Raw genomic sequence first — 20,707 nt, forward strand, 5'->3', positions numbered from 1 at the left:
TTCTGGCCCCCTTATGGAAAGGTGGCATCCCTGCTCCTGTTACCCTCCCCAACTAAGGCCTCCAGCACCTCATCTTTGAGCTGCAGAGTCCTGATCTGGTGCTTCTTTTCCCCTCTCTCCAACTGCAGCACTGAGAGTCAGCAACAGCCTCATTTCACTCAAAGCTGCTTCTCTTTAAGTGGGGGTGACTACCTTTAAGAGCTTAATGGTGTTGTAATATGCCATCCATGGATTGCAGCATGACATCCCAAGGAAGGAAGTGTGTCATAACATCCAGTTTTAGTTTCGCTTTTGCTTTGAGCAGAGCACACAAATAGACAGCTCTGCTTCTGATTCTTCAAGCTTTGTAACCATTATGTCCGATGTGCCTAGTCTCAATAAGTGAACCCATGATGTGTTTCCACAATCCCTTGTGGTGCTTTTTATATCATTATAAAAACTTGACAAGTGGGAGTTGGAACACATGTTAATCATGCACACTGTTGAACCCCCTGTTCAGCATGCAACAAGTCACAGCCTGGGGCACACTTGTATGCTGAAGTAATTCAATGCAGCACAAATTCGATGTGCTGCTTACTTTAATGAGAATGAGCATGGAGGTCATGATTTGTGATGCCGGTGCCCAAAAAGGGGCCTTAACAAATTTTTAGCCTCAGTACTGCCCCTTTTGTGAGCTTTTGCATTCCTCCACCTTTGATATTGTCAATCTGCATGTAATCTCTCAGCATTTAGATATCCTGGAAATTTGGAAATCCTGGAACTCCCTGCTGTTTGTGGAATCTTGCTGTGCAAATTGGCTGCTGCATTTTCCTACATTACAACAGTGACTATGCTTCCAAAGGAATTATTGGCCTGGAAATGAGCTCATTCCCAGATGAAATAAATTGCTTTAGCTGAGACCCAGCCAAAGAGTGAGGTGGCGGCAACATCCTGAGGACAAATCCCTGAATCAGTCGATAGCCCCTTATCCAGTATTTGAAGGGGCTTGAGGTGGTGGCTTTGATGAACGGACCACAGGAGACTCAGAGACGGGTTACGATCATTTATCCCCCGTGAGGAGTGGGCACTCTGGCTGCCTGCCTCTTTTCTATGGGTCTTGCCCTAGCCTGAGCCATGGTTGAGGTCTTCTGTGACCGGTGGACATCATGGAGGGTTTGGGCAACACTGGGAATGTTAGTTTTTATAAAATATTTCTTTAATTTTGTATGATTTGAGTTTTACTGATTGTGCATTTCAAAAAGGAAACTTTAAAAAAAAACCTTGACATTTGGGTACAAACACCTAGATTCAAAGAGACACCATGTCCACATTCAATGTTTCAATATCTCAGTTAGCAAATCCCAGATGGCGTCACTCATTACCTTTCATGGGTTTATGTAATGAAGTAAACACCCCCGTTCTATTGAAGGGTCATGAAGACTGGAAACGTCAACTGTGCTCTTCTCTGCCGATGCTGCTAGACCCGCTGAGTTTTTCCAGGTTTTTTTTTATTTTTTATTTTTTGTTTTGGATTTCCAGCATCCGCAGTTTTTTGTTTTTATATTTTTAACCCCGCCTCTTGCCTTATTGTGACTGACGCTCGCTATAAATAAACCAAGTGCCCAGGCCAGGTTCCCAGTGGACGATCCCTGCTTTCTCTCGGAATGGCTGTCCTTTTCCCAGAGAATCTGGGGGTGATCCGGGGCGCCCTGTCCGACCAGACCTGGATCCTTCTCCTCACTTTCCTGTTCCTGCTGGGTTGGTAAGTGTCTGATTTGATTTCTTTTTGGTTCTAACAATGGGAGAAAATGCTCACAAAGTTTAACTGAATTCACTGTTTAGATGAGGAAAGTTTACAGCATTTGTCACCAGTTTCTGTTTGTTTTTAAGCGTTGGGGCTCCTCAGTCTCGGTCCCCTGCAAATCCCACAGAGCGGAGCTGGGAGCTGAGCAGCGGACGGTGCTGGAGAATCGGTGCTGATTCCTGGCCATTTCCCTCTCCTCCTGCCCCCTGCCTGCGGATCACAACAAATCAGCCTTTTGGGGCAGGGGAGACTGAGTTAGTGCAGGTAATCCCAGGATGGAGATGTGGCATAGAAGGTGATCCCTGTGGGATTTTTTGGGAATGGGATTTTGGGGGAGAAACTCGTTCTACCGGCGCTGCAGATTTACATTGATACCCAGGGAGGGTCTTCAGTTCCAGTGAGTGACAATGTAAATCTGCAGCGCCCGTAAATCGAGTTTCTCCCTCTTTATTTTTTTTGGATGGAAACTGGAATGAGAAATTATTTTGGGGGGAGGAAAATATTGATGTTCATAGAATTTTAATCTTAGCAGGAATTGGAGGCTCTTAGATAAAAGCAAAATACAGCGGATGCTGGAAATCTGAAATGGGAACAGTAGAAGATGTTGGAAAAACTCAGATGGCAGCGTCTGTGGAGAGAGAAACTGAGTTAACATTTCGAGAACAAAAACGGAATTACCTTGAAAAACTCAGCAGGTCTGGCAGCTTCGGCGGAGAAGAAAAGAGTTGACGTTTCGAGTCCTCATGACCCTTCGACAGAACTTGAGTTCGAGTCCAAGAAAGAGTTGAAATATAAGCTGGTTTAAGGGGGGGGGGGGGGGGGGGGGGGGTGGCGGAGAGAGAGAGGTGGAGGGGTGTGGTGTGGTTGTAGGGACTAACAAGCAGTGATAGAAGCAGATCATCAGACCTGCTGAGTTTTTCCAGGTAATTCTGTTTTTGTTTTGGATTTCCAGCATCCGCAGTTTTTTTGTTTTTATGTTTGTTTTTAACATTTCGAGTCCGCTTCAGAGTTATACGCACTCGAAATGTTAACTCATTTTCTCTTTCCACAGATGCTGCCAGACCTGCTGAGTTTTTCCAGCATTTTCTAGATTTATTATAATGGAAGCATTTGCTACTTTTCCAAGATTCCACTTCAGAACAGGTTTGAGCCTCAGGGCAGCTCAATGAAATCCTGGTTTATTGCTATTTCACACTATGCTGCAGTGATTGAATAATGTTGAAATCTCAACTCTGCTCTGTGTAACAGGGATACATTTTCCACTTGTGTAGCAACAGGGACCTTCACAATAGGAATCGATTCTATTCTGCAGGGATTTGTGATACAAGATGCTGTTTGTAAAGGCTGTTCTCTTACCTGTGTTCAAATCTACATAATGCTGGTATGAAATGAACTTATGCAATGTTCAGTGGAATGATAAATGGTGCATTGGAGAGAATGCTATCCATAAGACTGAATGGCCATTTCCCACTCCATGGTTTCTTTATGTAGATGTGAAATCTTGCATAAAATGATATTCTGGCCTTAATAAATGTGACCTAATATAGAAAATCTAACAGTTTTTGTGTGTGGGGGTGTGGGGTGCAATATGAGGTTTTGACTTAGATCACATTTAGCACGAGATGTCGTCTTGGCAAAGGTATTGAAGCTTGTGGTAGGAATAGCTGCCCGGTGACTTGTTAAAGGAGTTGAGTGCTCCTTGCTTGCTGGAGCTCACTGAAGAGGATGCATGTCATTTTGTTGGATAATGCCTGGCTCAACATCAATAATAAGCAGCTATTAGGAGTAAATAAGTCGTGGCAGAGGATTTTTTGAGTGCTGCTTAAAGATATATCACCTTTTGCTGTTCACTTGCTGTAAAAGGTTTGAAGAGGACTTTTGAAAAACACTGGGAGACTTTCTGAGACCCTTTGTTAAGGCTTCACCAACAACCTTATCAACATAATTCTGAAAATCCTCTTGAGGACTTCATAAGGACATCCCTCCTTCTCTGGGCCTCTTACAGCAGGACTTCCAGTTTTGTTTCTTCATGGGCTGTGGGCATTGCTGGCAAGGTCTGCATTTATTGCTCGTTACCAGAGGTAGTGGTGAACCACCTTCTTAAACTACTGCAGTCTGTATGGTGTAGGTGCACCCACAGTGCTGTTAGGTATTGACCCAGTGCTGATGAAGGAATGGCGATATATTTCCAAGTCAGGATAATTAGTGACTTGGAAGGGAGTTTGCAGGTGGGGGCTGCTGCCCATGTTCTTCCAGGTGGTAGAGCAGTTGGGTTTGGATGTTGCTGTTGAAGGAACCTTGGCGAGTTGCTGCTGTGCATCTTGTCTACGGTACACACTGCTGCCACTGTGCACCAGCTGTGCAGGGAGAGAAGGTTTAACATGGTGGACGGGATGCCAATCAAGAGGGTTGCTTTGTCCTTGGTTGTGTCGAGCTTCTGGAGTGCTTTTGGAGCTGCATTCAACTTGGCATTGTGGAGAGGCTTTGGGAATCAGATGAATTATTCAGTGCAGAAGCCCCTGCCTCTGACCTGCTGTTATAGCCAGAGTATTTATGTGACTGGTCCAGTGAAGTTTCTGGTCAATGGTGACCAACCAGAAAGCTCCTCCCCCCCCCAACCCCAAGAAGTTGACAGCGAGTAGATGCAGTGGAATGTCAGAGGGTGTTGGAAAGATTCTCTTGTTGATGATGTTCATTACCTGAGAGTTGTGGTTTGAATATTACTTACTGATTCATTAATTGCCACTTGTCAGCCCAAGCCTGAATGTTGCCCAGATCTTCCTCTATACAGTGAGTCAGAAGTGGAGCAGCCAAGGACTGGTTTATAGGTCCAAGATTCTGTATATAAATGGCAATTTAGAGAAACTTTGACAAAATACCAGATAAAATTGAAGTCCATTTGATTTAAAGGTGCAGTAGTTGCATGTATACAAAATTGTCTAAAGGACATAAAGCAGAGAATATTGTTGAACACTTCCATTTCAGGCAGGAAGGACGATGATGTTTCCTCAATCTCAATATTAGGCCCACTGCTCTTGCTATAGTTACCTTATTCTAACATTCAGAATTAACATGAGATATTTGTGAACTAACAAGATAATTGTGGTGTGTTTGCAAAATGAGTAGCAAATGAGACCATGACAAATCCCACAGATTTGTCTGAACCCCATCCAGACATCAGTGTCCACTGTGAGTTACATAACCTCGTTAAAACTGCCTTTATCATGAGGGATTTCCAGTCCTCACTTTTGAAGATCTAATCTCTGAAATCTCTCCAACAATGGCTGTGTCCCAGACAGCCTCAGCAACTGCTCACATGATGGTTTAATCTTTTCTCCTGAGACTATGATCAACTGGTCTCCCAAGGCTGCACTCCAGCACTGACTCAGGCACAAGTCTAACTCTTTGCTGAGTGGAACACCACTGCTCAAAAGAGTTACCTTTGCCTCTGTGGTTCGTAGCATGGGGCTGCCGACCTTCTGCTGCTTTATCAGCTCCCCAGGACTTCTCCCGTGCTCTCACTACCTGGAGCCTGCCTTCAGCAGCACTTTGTTGCCTAGAGCCTCTTCCTTTGCTCCTCCACCAAATGGTTCCTACTGGTGGTCTCCTCCTGGTGGCTCCTTCCTCAGCGATCTCCCTCTCTGGGTTCTCTCTTTCTCTGTCTTGGCAGCCTTCTCGTTATGGCACTAAACTTTTTTTTTATTCAGCCATGGGGTGTGGGCTTCACTGTCTGGGCCAGCATTTATTCCCATCCCTAGGTGCCCCTGAGAAGGTGGTGGTGAGCTGCCTTCTTGAACTGCTGCAGTCCATGTGGTGTAGGTACAGCCATAGTGCTGTTAGAGAGGGAGTTCCAGGATTTTGACCCAGTGACACTGAAGGAACGGCGATATATTTTCAAGTCAGGATGGTGAGTAACTTGGAAGGGAACTTCCAAGTGGTGGTGTTCCCACCTATCTGCTGCCCTTGTCCTTCTAGATGACAGTGGTCATGGGTTTGGAAGGTGCTACCATCATGTATTTTGCTTGGGTAATGCTTTCCTTGCCCTGGAGCCTCCTTGCGATTTGTTGCTTTATGAGGTGTACCACAGTTTAATATTGCTACGCAAAACGGATAGATTTTATTGGTGCACTTCTGATTGTCTGACAATTTGGTGGCTTTTTCCAAGTCAGATCCTCTTTAAATTGGAGTACACCCGAAAGATTGTAGCTTTCTCTGTGGAAATTCCTGTCACTTGCACCAGTGCCACTGTTTTAATACCCATATCCTTCTCTGAAGCATCCCTATTACTGCCACTGGTTTACTGTTCTACTTCCAACAATTTGCTTTTATATGCCCTGTATAATGGCAATACTGGTTTCTTTGCATAACTCATCCTCTATTCCATCATTTTCATTAACTGGAACAGTTTCTGGGCCCCACCGGCTTGGTGGCGGGCGGGCAGCCAATCGCTGCCTCCAAAACGGGCCCCGCCGCCATTTTGAGTGGGAAGACCATTAAGGCCCGCCCAGTGTGCTACCTGACGGGAAGCACTATGCGCTTCCTGTGCAGGGGGTGGGGGAGGGATTCCCCAACTGTCAGAGTGCGCTCTGTTGTGCATGTGCATGAAAGAGCGCACATCTCCCTGAGACTAAGTGCTGTCTCAGGGATATCACTCAGTGTTTGTAACATCAAAAATAGAATAATAAAAAAATTATTAACATGACCCCCTCTATGAAAATGTCACACGAGATGGGACATGTAAATAAATATGACTGAAACTTTTTAAAAACTGACATGAAACCTCATCTCGCCAGTGGATGAGGTTTCATGTTTTTTTCAGAAGCCTGTTGGGACTCCTGGCCTGCCCATCAGCCTTAAGGTTGGACGGGTTGGACCTTTAATTGGCTTAATTATCCTGTCAATGGCTTTAATTGGCTATTGACAGGTCGGCGGGCTGACAGCTGATTTCGCTGTCCGCCTGCCTTCCTGAATATTTAAATGAGGCGGGATGACATCGGGGGGAACCCCCGACATCATCCTGCATCATTTTCGTGTCGGCGAGCGGGCCTCGTCCCCAACTTGCCGATGGAAAAATTCTGGCCTCTGTTTTTTCCCCCCAAGCTCCCTGTGGGTTCTCAAATGGAGATCTACAAATGCCCCCGAGTGGCCTATGTGATGTATCATACCCATCTGCCAGAACCACTGCTTCCTTTGCATGAGGAACCTTGTGATGATCCAGGTGTGACCTGATATCTATTGGGATGCTGTTTCAAAATTCATCCAGTATGATTGGCTCTCTTGCATTCTCAAGTTTGTTCTAACCTCGTCAATCAAAACCACCTGTCAACATTTATTTTTCCCTAGCAAATTCTACATGTTTCATTCAGTCTTTTCCTTAAAGTCTGAAATTTTGACTGATATGTTTGAGGGACTAACTCATAAGCATTAAGTACTGCGGTTTTAACTGTCTCATCACCTGAGGATCGTTCTGCCAAAAGGTTAGAATACACATCCATAGCTTTCCCAACCAAAACACTGCAAAATGAGCCCCATGTGTCCTTTGGCCACTTTAGCATTTTAGCCACCATTTCAAATGAGATAAAATATCTCAACTCCGTCCTCAGTGAATTTAGGCACCATGTGAAGTTTCTTCATTTTGTCAAAGCTCAGAGTGGGACTCGACTCATCATCCAAATTACTAGTCTCTCTTACACTCCATAGCCTAAGCTTTTCATTAGCCATACCTTTGTTCATACTGTTTGATTTCTTTCTCTCTCTCCATGAATATCCCTGTCTCTTTCCTTATCTCTTTTCTCCCTTGCTGACTTCTCTCCTTTGCTCAATCCTTTGCATTTCTTTCTCTTTCCACTTTTGCATTTATTCTTTTTCAAGTTCAAGCTGCTTCACCTGTAACTGAATTCTACCAACTCGACTGAATTGCTATCTAGATTAACTTTTCCTTCCTCTTAATTTCAAATGCAGTCCTATCACCTCAACTATGTCTGCTTCCTCAGCCCCTGCTTTTAAGTCTAATTTCAACTCTTCTGCTAATGCAATCAACCTAACCTGGCTTAATTGTTGCAAATCACTCAGGATAAATCTTCCCTCTCCGGACAATTCATAGCAATTGGCAAAACTGCTTTTCAATAAGTGTTGTAAAATTCACCATGAACGTGTTATCAACATTAACCTCCAAGCCCCGGCACTTGTATTTGTATATGGTTTCAAAATCATGGATGAGTCTGTAATTTATCTTAATTCTGGACCAAATCCTCAAATTTTGGTATGGTACGATCTGGTTAGGCACCAGTAGCTTCCCGTTCAAAGTAGACAAAATGTTAAATCTCCAGGTACTTACTAAGAGAATAAAGACATTCCATGGTTTTAAACAAACCAAAAAAAACTTTACTAGAAAATGTCAGGAAAGTAATACAATGTACAATATCTATCTCATATTCCAACATTCGGAATTAACATGCGATAATGATGAAATAACAAGTGAGCTGTTGTGCAACACACCACACTACAAAATGAAAGGCAAATACGACCAAGACAGATCCCATGGATTTCTCAGCAACCCTCTAAAAGTTGCTCTGACTTGGACCTCCCCCTGGGTTCCCTTTCTCAGTCCCGGGACTCCCCTTGTTATAGCACCAAAACCGGTTCCCATGATCATTGTTTTCGTGCCATACATGATGACATCATAGTCCTTTAACTAAAACAAAACAAAACTAGAATGGAGCATGCACAGCCTGTCACCCTGTTGTGCTCCATGCACGCTCTGAACTCTTGGCCTGCTGAGAATTGGAGTCCTCGGCCTCCGCCCTGCCCAAGGTAAGTTCCCATTTCTTAACAACGGTAAATGGCAAAGAAGTGGAGGCAACATAAGAATGTTTTTTTTAAACAGTGAGTTGCTATGACCTGGGATACATTGGTTGAAAGGATGATGGAAGCAGTAAGAATGGTTTAGTCACTGCTTCAGCAAACAATCTGCAACCATGTCCTGAAGTCATTAAATGCTAAACCTTGTTTTAAAATGTTCAATATTATTTGCATTTTTGAGTGATGATATCTGTTATAGAGAAAATTGGTGTTTGAATAAAAGATTATTTTGAGGAACTAACATATAGATGTGTATATTTGATTTAATTCATAGGAACTAATTCATGTTTTGTTGTTTATAAGGATTGTAACCACTTCAATTCCATTTGCAGGTACAGTGTTTTACCTTACGGGTTGTTTAAACGTCTAGGAATTCCAGGCCCAAGGCCACTGCCATTCATTGGAACATTTCATCATTACAGAAAGGTTTGTTTGTTTTCCCTTTCTGCACCATGTCAATAACTCCAGTTAGAACTTTGCCTGTTAGGAAACCATTCTGCTATAACTCTGTATCTTCCTTTAACTGAGAGAGATATCTCTGAAGTTCCTACTTATATTTGGGTAAGAGGAGACCAGGGTTCAAAATACACAGGGGGAGCAGGTGAATTAGCTCTCAAAACCACACAGTTGCCTGTGAAAAATTCAAGCGAGGTTGTCCCTTACAATATTTCCTTGCATTATGCCCCTTCATGGTGAACAATTGCAGGCATCTTTGTGAAAGCAGGAAAACAGTTCAGGGAGGATTGGGAGAACAGCGAGCATGGGAGAGATGGGGTCTTTGAGGAGCACTACCTCTGGTCACAGACTCTCTCTCTCTCTCTCTCTCCCATGTAGGCTGCTTCAGTTCCTCTCATCACAGTTCCCTCTCCCAATCTTCTTACTCCTCCAGGGACAAAATCTGTGATTGGAGGAATAGCAAGGATAGGAGGGAGGGAACTTGTGACTGGAGGAGCTGAAGCAGCAGCATGGGAAAGACAGGAGAGAGAGAGAGAGGCCAGTATGATGGCAAATCCGCTGCATGAAAAGCGGCTCTGGCTATGTCTGTGAGAAAGCAGGAAAACGTGGGAAAGAGGGGAGTGGGAGTTGGCAGAAGGAAATCTCTTGGGACAAGGGAGAGAGGAGTTGGCAACAAAACTTGGCTCACTATCAGAGTTACCGCTACTTTTTAAATTTATGTATAAGTTTTCCCAGCTTTAAAAAATATATTTATTTTTCCTTCTAAAGCCCTCATCCTGGGCCTGGCTTTCAAATTTACAAACTTCTGCAAGAACAAAAATAACCAAACAAAGAAGACAAAAACCACAAAGAACCATAGTTAAATTAAAGATCACCTTTTGTCCTCTCTGAAGAGGAGACCCAGTCTGAAATCCACAATTCTATCTGGTAGCTTGGAGCCATTTTGGAAAGTGTCTGAAAACTCAGTCCAAGGTTTTTTTAAAAATGTAACCTTTAAAACAATTTACTAAAAATTTGTAATATCATAACTGTTCACTGTACCATAGTTAAAAGGGGAAATACACTAATTAATGGCAATGGATGTTTCAAGTGGGACCCTAATAGGTGAGAAATTTGTGGTCTCTGTGTTTTGTCGTGATTTGTAACCTGCCATACCAGTTCAGCTTGAGGTGGGCAGCATGCAAATTTGGTGTGCCCACCCCGATCTGACGCAGAATCTGGCTGAGCGGAACCTGTGTTGCTATCTTCTTACCATTGCCAGTAGCCTCTGCACTCAGCAGAAGACTGAGCAATGTTGTTCAGAAAGCGTGTGGCACAGTCAGCTTGCTCTTTTTAAAGTCAGGCTGTCCCTCTTAAAATAAAGCTGTATTAAAGAGTATCACTGCAATTTAAGTGATGCCAAAGTAAACAGCAGGATTCCAGAATGACAGATATGGAGGTGGGCAGAATGACATGAATACGCAGGGGGCCAGGAGGATCTGAAGGGCCCCTATCAGAAAGTCGGCATTTCCAAAAGTGCAACACTCTCTCAATACTGTACCAGGAGTGTCAACCTTGATTTTCCTGCTTAAGCCCTGGAAAGGGACTTGGACCTTGAACCTTGTAACTCAGAGATGAGAGTGCGACCAAGTGAAACCTATAAGAAGGCATGTAGGTGGTTGTGGTTGATGTGTTTGGTGTTCTGTGGTTTTTGTGGCATCACAAAAGAGTGGAATTGCACAAATCTCAACTGATTTAAGCCTTGTGCTCACTTGAGTGTTAAGATTTTCATAACTGGGTTTTTTGTTTGTTTATTTCGGGAGGGTTCCCCTACTCGGCTGCCCTGCAGGTTGGATGCTTTCTCTGCAGGAGGGAGTGGAGAGAACAATGCCTCCAGCAGGCAACTGAGATACAGTCAGGCAATATTCTGTTAGCCACAGTTAATGAATGACTCAATAAGACCAGGGTGAGGGGAAGGGATAGAAGGTTTAGCTCATGTCTGCCACTGCCTCATCCCATCTGCTGTTGAAACCCTCGTCCATGCCTTTGGCATCTCCAGACTTGTCTATTCCAATTATCCCCTGGCCGGCCTCCCAAATTCCACAATCCGTAAATTGAAGCTCATTCAAAACTCTACTACTTGTGTCCCAATTCATACTAAGTCTGTGATTCCAATCGCCCCTGTGCTTCTCAACCTCCAGTGGCTGCCAGCTCCTCAACATCTCACTTTTTAAAATTCATTCTCACGTTCAAAACCCCCCTTGCTCTTAACCTTCCCTATTTTTGTAACCTGTCTCAAACCTCAGAGAGCTTTTGTGTTCCTTGAGTCTTGGTCTTATGTTCATCCCTGACTTTTTCTACCTTGCCATTGGCAGCAGCGCTGTTAGCCACATAGGCGCTATACTCTGGAATCCCTCCTTAAACCTCTTTGTTTCTCCATCTTTTAAGATCCTCCTGACTACCTTTTCATCTTAATGTGTCCTTCTGCAGCTCAGTGTCCATTTTTTCTGTCTGATTATGGTGACGAATGATGTTAAAGAAATATATTGCATTCATATAGCACCTTCCACAACCTCAGAACATCGTTTTACAGCAAATGAAGTTAAAAGTATAATCACTGTAATGTGGAAAATGCAAGAGCCAATTTGCACGTAGTTATCAGTAACATGAAAATGACCAGATAATCTGTTTTAGTGATGTTAGTTGAGGGATAAATATTAGCCAGGATACCAGGGAGAACTCCCCTTCTCTTTGAAATAGTGCTGTGGGATCTTTATGTGTACGTGTGATGGCAGGACAGGGCCTTGGGTTTGTATTTCATGAGAAAGACCTCATCTCACCTGCTAGCTGGGCAGGCTGGGCTCTGTGAAGGATGGGCAAGGTACATACCTGTGACCTTATGCATGCCTTAAGTGGGATGGAGAGGGTAACTTGGGTAGAAGTGGGAGCAGTTGTAGGTTTATTGTGTCCCTCTGTTCTCCACTGGTAAGATTTGCTTCCGTCTCCTTCTGGAGAAAAGAACTGTACATTTAACAGCATCTGCCTTTCTCTAGCATGGGGGATTTGCTACCACAGAGTGGCTGAGGCAAATAGCACAGATGCAGTTAAGGGGTAGTTAGATAAACACATGAAGGATAAAGGAACAGAAAGATATGCTGATAGTATAGGAGGAGGCTCATGTGAAGGTTAAACACTGGCCTGGACCAGTTACCCCAAATGACCCATTTTCATCTTTGATAGTGCCTCTGTTGTGATTGGTTCTTTTGAGGTCACACGAATGCATACGTGAAAGATGTGGTCCCTTGAAATAATTATTCTGGGGGTGGGAGGGGAATCAGCCTTTTTAAGTTAAACAATAAAACAGGTTTAGTGTTTATGTCTCCTAAATGACACAATCTAATATAATTTCCTTTCTGGTGTTCTCACACACAGATTAAGTAATTATTGTTCTACCTTTCTGTATTATGTGAATGCTTTTGCTGTTGATGTTTTCTTCTTGGCCAGGGTATGTTTGGGTTCGATACAGAATGCTACCAGAAGTATGGAAAGATGTGGGGGTGAGTGCATTTAATCAGCCAGGAATGGATATGAAGGTGTTCATTTTTAATCACTTCAAAAATGCATTTTACTCCTGTAATGTAAAATGTAGTTCAAGATGTGCTGTACAGATGATAAACATAGTTTAAAGACACAGATCATTCCCAGCAGTCTTGATACTGATGCAATTATTACATTTCTAAGGATGGTATCTTTACATTGAGGAACACTGTGGACTTGATTACCTTCACTTTTTATCATTGCACTCAAAAGGATGCCACATTTCTATTGAGTTCTGCAGTTTTCGGTGAGGGGTATTCAACTTTAATACATTTTGGTTCTTTTGCAGACATTCAAACTGAGAAATTGTCTCCAATGGTGCATTCACACTGAGCCTGAAATTCACCCTGTTTGGGCTTAGACACAGGTGGAGTGCTTCTCCATTCAATTAACTGGAATAATGGGATGAAGCCTCAATCTGCTGGGAATCGATGCATTCTGGCAGTGGCTTGGAGGTTTGGCTGAATCATCTGTCCATGCTCCCTACACCAAGGGAATGTGTCTGGGAGAACTTCCTGGTCTACCCCAGGAATTCCATCCATTGAAAACCAGCAAGAGTTTGGAGGAGGCCCCAGGAAACATTCCAATAGTTTCACAAAGATAACTGATCCTGGAGGTGATTTTGGTTAGGCTGGGAGCTTTAATTCCTCTTTGCCTTTGGCCCAGGATGGGCTTTGAGTGGGATGGGGTGGGGTTCAACAAATTCTCTTGTAGGAGGAGTGGGTCATCTGGTGACAGCTTTTATGAAGGCTGCCTGCCTCCATTGATCTTACATGTATGTTTTTGGCTGGGTTATCTAGTCCTGAGCTATCCCAATGCTCTCCTGGCCACCTCATTAAACACCATCCCACCTATGCTCTTTCCTTTTTTCCCTACCTGCTTTCCGGTCCTTGGCTATGGCCTACTACTGTAGACTTATCAGGCAGCCTGTCAATCAGGCTTGCTGGGGAGCTGAAAGCTGGTGATTTGAAATATGTTCAGTAATTAATTTCTAGGGGCCTGCTGCAACTATGCTAATACCCTCTCCCTGCAATTTCACACTGGATCTGGGGCTCTGGCAATTCACATTCTTACAATCTTTTCCGGCACACCAGCAGTGCAGACCAATGGGAATTCACCCTCTGTAAGTTCAACCATTGCCCTTTTAGCTTAAATATAAGTTGTGCATTACAAATTGGTTGTGAGGATCTGAACTGAAGCAGAGTGAACTCACTCATCTTCATTCTGGTGTCAGGTGGGCACGAACTCCTGATTCGGGCTACACTTGTGCTGCAGTTGTAATGTTGAAGTGAGGTAAGAATGCTTCCTATTGATCAGGTTGTGGTGTGCAGCAGGCGGTCAAGAAGGCAAATGGTATGTAGGCCTTCATAGCTAGAGGATTCGAATACAGGGACAGGGATGTCTTGCTGCAATTGTACAGGGCCTTGGTGAAACCACACCTGGAATATTGTGTGCAGTTTTGATCTTCTTATCTGAGGAAGGATGTACTATAGAGGGAGTGCAGCGAAGGTTTACCTGACTGATTCCTGGGATGGTGGGACTGACATTTGAGGAGAGATTGAGTTGATTAGGATTATATTCGCTGCAGTTCAGAAGAATGAGAGGGGATCTCTTAGAAACATATAAAATTCTAACAGTATTAGACAGGGTAGATGCAGGAGGGATGTTCCCGATGGTGGGGAAGTCCAGAAACAGGGGTCACAGTCTGAGGATACGGGGTAGACCATTTAGGACTGATTTGAGGAGAAATTTCTTCACCCAGAGAGTGATGAGCCTGTGGAATTCGCTACCACAGAAAGTTGTTGAGACCAAAATATTGTATTCTTTCAAGAAGGAGCTAGATATATCTCTTGGGTGCGAAAGGGATCAAAGGGAATGGGGAGAAAGCAGGAGCAGGCTATTAAGCTGGATGATCAGCCACGATCATAATGAATGGTGGAGCAGGCTCGAAGGGCCGAATGGCCTACTCCTGCTCTGAGTTCCTATGTTTCTAACTGTTTGGATTGTTCTACTGCAATTTGAGACATTGGCTAATGGTACAGTAAGGAAATGTCTATAAATGTTCCTGTGATATCATTATAGCTATAGAGACCTGGTTGTCAGGAGCACCCAAAATGGTTGCAGTAAGTCTAGTTTAGTGGGGTTTGCCCAGGCCACTCCCGCAGGCCGAACACCACACTTTATCTGTGACCCAGATTCACTTTCTAACACTTCTGTCTTTTCCTTTAGCACTTATGATGGGCGTCAGCCCGTTCTCTCCCTCATGGATCCTGACCTGATTAAAGTCATCTTCATAAAAGAGTTTTACACTTTGTTCACCAACAGGCGGGTAAGTATTGACCTGCACTGAGGGCTATTCCTTTTCTTGTGACTACAAAATGCCCTTGTTTTCTATATCTGATTGTTTAAACTTGCTTTGGTGGTTCAGCTAAAATATAACTTGATTCACATGTTTTCTCTATCTGGTGTTCTGATCTTATGACGTGCAGGGCAAGTGTCAGGCTTATCAAACAGAAGCTGCATGTGTGGGGGTAGGGGAGCCTCATAAGAAAACAAGTCCGTAAGAAATAGGAGCAGAAATAGGCCATTGGCCCATTGAGTCTCTTCTATCATTCAATAGGATCATGGCTGATCTGATTGTGGCCATCGCTCCACTTTCCTGTCTGTTCCCCATAACCCTTGACTCCTTTGTAGATCAAAAATCTGCTTAACATGTTGATGCTTTGGTTAGTCTCCTATCCTTCTAGGCTCACTCAAACTCCCAGTGGTTGCCAGTCCAAATTTGATCTTTGGAGGTTTGGCCTGACCCATGTTGAGATAGAATAGAAGTTGTATCTCACCCCTGCTTTATCAAACTTGTTGCCTCGAACATGCTCCCCTCACCTTGGAGTGTGGAGCGTGTAATTGTCTTAAATTCTGACAGGATTTCCACACCCCGATGATTTATTTTATATAGAAGAGATTTATTAACAGTAACTAAAAGGTACAGTATCCTATGAGAGAAGAACCCTGATCACTGATATTCTTGTGGGGTTCTGGGTTACAATATTCTTTTCAGGAGGGAAAACAGAGTGAAATGCTCTCTTATAATTAACAGCCTGCTGTTGTAGGGAATTGTGGGAACATTTGGGTTTGAAATGTCTAATTTAATTAATGACAATTTCAGTGCTTTGAAGAAGAGTCATACGTACTTAAAACGTTAACTCTGTTTCTCTCTCCACAGATGCTGCCAAATCTGCTGAGTTTATCCAGCATTTTCAGTTTTTATCTTACTTTTTGACTTTGACCCTGTTAAGCTCTTCACCCTCGTGGACTTGTCCAATTCTCTTATTCTGAGTGAGAAAAATTCTCCTTGTTTCCTTTTTTTGAAACTTATTGCAAAATTTTGAGTCAATGAAGTTTAGTTGTTGTTCTACTTTCTAGAGGAATTTCTTTTCATGTTTATTCTATCAAAACCACTCTTCATCTTGAAACCTCCAGACTGCTACTGCTTAATTTGCTCTGTTCCAAAGGGAACAGCCCTACCTTATCCAACCTCTCCTCACAACTGAAATGGACTTGTTTGGCTGGGCAGAAAAATGGCAAATAGAATTCAACCCAGAGAAGTGTGAGGTGATGCATTTGGGAAGGTCAAACAAGGCAAAGGGATACACAATAAATGGAAGGACACTGAGAGGTGCAGAGGAAGTGAAGGACCTTGGAATGCATATCCATAAATCCCTGAAGGTGTCAGGGCAGGTTGATAAGGTGGTTAAGAGGCCTATGGAATCATTTCCTTTATTAGGCAAGGCATAGAATATAAGGGCAGGGAGGTAATGTTGGATAAAAGCAAAAAGGTAATGTTGGAACTATGTAAAGTATTAGTTAGGCCACAACTGGAGTACTGTGTGCAGCTCTGATCACCTCATTTCAGAAAGGATGTAATTGCACTGGAGAGGGCAGCAGATAAATGGGAACACCACCACCCAGAAGTTCTTCTCCAAATCACTCACCATCCTGACTTGGAAATATATCTTCATTCCTTCACTGTTGCTGGGTCAAAATCCTGGAACTCCCTCCCTAACAGCACTTTGGTTATACCTACACCACATGGACTGCATCAGTTCAAGAAGGCAGCTCACCACCACCTTCTCAAGGGCAACTAGGGATGGGCCATAAATGCTGGCCTAGCCAGCGAAGGCCACATCCCATGAATGAATAAAATGAATGAATAAAAGAAAACAATGTGGCTTTGGGCATATTTCAGGGACCCTTGGGGTGGGGGAAACGGATCTTGTCATATTTTTCTGTTTTACTGTGCCCCAGAAAAGGCAATTGGATCCAGTTACTCCCCCCTCCTCCACACTACCCTTTCTCATTCAGCCTGAGAAATCTCTGTGCAGTTTTAGCAGAAATAATGACTCAATATGTCATTAAACCTGATATGTAATTTTAAAATAAACAAGACTTTAAGGCTATCATTTTTTCTGCAGAAATTTATTCTGAGTGGGCCACTGGCTGAATCCATCTTGGTGGCTGAAGATGACCAGTGGAAGAGAATCAGAAGTGTGCTTTCGCCAGCCTTCACCAGTGGAAGACTGAAAGAGGTAATGGAGCCCCATCTTATTCCTCAATAGATCGAATCCTTTGTCTGTGCTTGGACTTGCTATGTTTAGGTTTAAGTATGTACAAAATTGAGTTAGATGCTAGATCATCCAGTAATATTTGACTTCATATGATGTGGGTAAATGCTGATATACTCAGAGGAACTGTTATGTAAGAAGTTAAATACAAAATAACTTGAGGTCATCTTTAAACTCTGTCCATACCTTAGCTCACAGCAAGCCCTGCTCCCCTATCACCCTTGTGCTCACTGACTTTGGTTCCCAGTCAAACAATGTCTTGGTATTAAAATTTTCATTCTTGTTTGCAAATCCTTCCATGGTCTTGCTCCTTCCTATCTCTGTAATCTCCTCTAACCCCACAACCCTCCAAGATACCTCTATTCTTCTAATTCTGGCCTTTTGCGCATTCCAAATTATAATTTCTCCACCATTGGTGGCTATGTCTTCAGTTGCCTAGGCCTGAGCTCTGGGTCAGAATTTTACGCTGCCACACCAGTAGGTTTTTAGGTGGGGTTGGGCGGGTATGCGTGAAATTAAAGGGATGGGATTCCCTCATGCTTCCTGCCCGCCCTGACCACACAGTGATTTTATGCTGGGGTGGGCAAGGCCTCTGAAAGGAAACCCACTCTTGCCCCAGTTGAGGCCCTTAATAATTGGCCACTTAAGGGCCATTTCCCACCCAGCCTCAATCTTTAAGCTGGCGAAAGAAACCTAAATGGCCACATCTTGGGTAGGGAGGGGAGTTGGTTTGGGAGCCCCCATCAGAAGCCCGTTTAGCTGGTAAAGAAAGCATGTGGAATGCTTTCATTTATTGGACGAGGTATTGAATACAAAAGCAGGGATGTAATGCTGGAACTGTGTAAAATGCTGGTTAGGCCACAGCTGGAATTTTGTGTACAGTTCTGGTCACCACATTACAGGATGGACATAGTTGGTCTGTCAAGAGTACAGAGGAAATTGAAAAGGATGTTGTCAGGGCTTGAAAATTGCAGCAAGAAAGATTGGATAAGCTAGGGCCGTTTTCCTTAGAACAGAGGCGGCTGAGGGTTGACCTAATTGAGGTGTACAAAATTGAGGGACCTAGATAGGGTAGATGGGAAAGACCTGTTTCCCTTAGCTGAGGTTACCTGCAAGGCTACGGACCAGGTGCTGGAAAGCGGGATTAAAATGAGTGGCTAGTTTCTTTTTATCTCTTTTTTTGGCTGGCACAGTCACAATGGGCTGCATGGCATTTTTCTGTACCATAAGTTTTTTATTGTTCTACTTACCCACCACGCATTTGCCTTCTCTATCCTCTTAATTCTATACTCAGTTGCACTTGGCACTGGGGTAATCTGGAGATTCTCAGCAGGTCTGGCAGCATCGGCGGAGAAGAAAAGAGTTGACGTTTCGAGTCCTCGTGACCCTTCGACAGAACTTGACTCAAGTTCTGTCGAAGAGTCATGAGGACTCGAAACATCAACTCTTTTCTTCTCCGCCGATGCTGCCAGACCTGCTGAGTTTTTCCAGGTAATTCTGTTTTTGTTTTGGATTTCCAGCATCCGCAGTTTTTTTTGTTTTAATCTGGAGATTACTAGTTCTGAGGCCCTGTTTACTAATTTCCTACCTAGCCCCGTAAATACTGTCTGCAGGGTGACATCCTTCTTTCTGCCTATGTCATTGGTACCACAAGCTGTGGCTGTTACCCACCCCCTCCCCTAGAGTGCTCTGCAGCCATTCAGTGACATCCTTGACCCTGGCACTGGAGAGGCAACACACCATCCCAGATTCACATCTGCAGCTGCAGAAACACCTGTCTGTTCCCCTAATTATCGAATCATCGATCACTATTGTTTTCCCAGTCTTCTTCATGCCCCCCCTGGACAGTTGAGTTATCCACTTTCAGTGCCAAGCACAAGTGAGTATAGAAATAAGAGGATAGAACAGATGAATGTGTGTCATACACTTGGTTCTGACTGCACTCCCCACCTGAACAATCGCTTCCATCAGTATTCAGAACTGAATAGCGGTTGGAGAATGAGATACACTTGGGGTCTCCTGCACTACCTGCCTGTTTCTACTTGACTGCTTGGTGGTCACCCATTCCCTCTCTCCCTACATACACTTAATTTGCAAGGTGTCCACATCTGTAAATGCGCTCTCAACCATATAGATGCGCTGAGTTGCTGCTGAAGCTTTGAAACCCAGTGATGGATGAAGACCAGGTGATGCGTGTGGGATTTGGCACAAGATTGGGTATGCATAGTTGAATTTTGAAGGAGTGTGCAGATGGTTTCGCAAACGAAGTACCATGAGTTCTTCACAATCAATGTGCTTTAGTGGGCTGGGAAAGGTGCATGAGTAGACAGTTTTTGTTTGGAGATTGAGGAAAGATTGGATAAGCTAGGGTTGTTGCATTTACTTGTAAAGGTATTCCTGACCTAATGGGAAGATATGGCTGAGGAGAAGTACAGAAGAGATTAAAATGTCCTATTCCTGCTTGAAACCTGTTGAAATTTCTAGGAAGACGCACCACCCCATTTGGATACAGACCAGCTTTGTGTCCATCTCATGCATTGTTCATCCGTTTCTTTTCCCTCCCCAGATGTGTCCAATTATCAAGCACTACACAGAAAATCTTCTGAAAATTGCAGAAAAGAAAGCAAAGCTGAATGAATCTGCCGACATAAAGGAGTGAGTAATTTGTCTGTCGGATTACAGGACTATGTTCCTTTACCACAAACCCTTCCTCACCCACTAAATCATTTTCACTGTTCTCAGAGTGAAATTAGTGTGATGTTCACTGACTCTCACATGAATTTGTTGTGTTAACCAGTTATACCTGCTTCTTGGCAGGATGCGATGGGACACTAACTTCTCACTGCAGCTGATAAACATGCAGCTTCCATTCTGAAAAGACAGATACAGAATTTTATCCTCATGAGGAATTTTAATCATTCTGTTTATTTTCCCCATTGGGTAACAGTGACCAAGAAGGTTGATGAATTACTCTCTAGATTTTTCCAATGTCACTTCAGTCTGTTTTTGTGGGAATGAATTGTTGTGACAATTCCTCTTTTTTCCCCATCCCATCCGATTCTGTTCCATGTTCCAACACATTGGGTGGAATTTTATTAGCTGTGTGGAGGCATAGGTTTATTTTAGGAAGGTGGGTATCAGATTGACTACCCAATGCGATTCCATCTCCAAATGATCTTGCTGGAGACAGGGTCATAATGGCACTGTACAGCCACCTTGTAGTGGTGGGTAACCAATTAGTGAAAATGAAGTGGCCGCTTGGGGATAAATTGGTGCCATTGCCGGGATCTTCCCAACTGTGGACGGGCTTCCCTGCTGAGGCTGAAGACTGGCAGATGGCTAGAAATGGCCTCCTGGATATAGGCCAGGGAAACTAGCTATTTCCTTTCACCGCCACCCCCTGGAGCTG

The 20,707-nt window shown here is 43.7% G+C and overlaps 1 protein-coding gene across 3 annotated transcripts in view; it reads left to right on the forward strand.

Annotated features, from left to right (window-relative positions):
* Window positions 1-1,478: 1,478 nt before the first annotated feature.
* Window positions 1,479-20,707, forward strand: part of LOC121288280 (cytochrome P450 3A30-like) — a 40,936-nt gene continuing 21,707 nt past the window's right edge. The window contains exons 1-6 of one of the 3 annotated variants that reach the window (XM_041206797.1): window positions 1,479-1,741; window positions 8,977-9,070; window positions 12,584-12,636; window positions 14,906-15,005; window positions 17,149-17,262; window positions 19,865-19,953. In XM_041206797.1, the coding sequence (XP_041062731.1) occupies window positions 1,644-1,741; window positions 8,977-9,070; window positions 12,584-12,636; window positions 14,906-15,005; window positions 17,149-17,262; window positions 19,865-19,953 (548 nt within the window). In that variant the 5' untranslated portion in view covers window positions 1,479-1,643. Of the gene's footprint in view, window positions 1,742-1,927; window positions 2,048-8,976; window positions 9,071-12,583; window positions 12,637-14,905; window positions 15,006-17,148; window positions 17,263-19,864; window positions 19,954-20,707 lie in introns of those variants that run through there. The other 2 variants (XM_041206798.1, XM_041206799.1) reach the window with 2 other exon arrangements.

Source organism: Carcharodon carcharias, chromosome 15 (genome assembly GCF_017639515.1).
Source record: "Carcharodon carcharias isolate sCarCar2 chromosome 15, sCarCar2.pri, whole genome shotgun sequence".
Taxonomy (NCBI): domain Eukaryota; kingdom Metazoa; phylum Chordata; class Chondrichthyes; order Lamniformes; family Lamnidae; genus Carcharodon; species Carcharodon carcharias.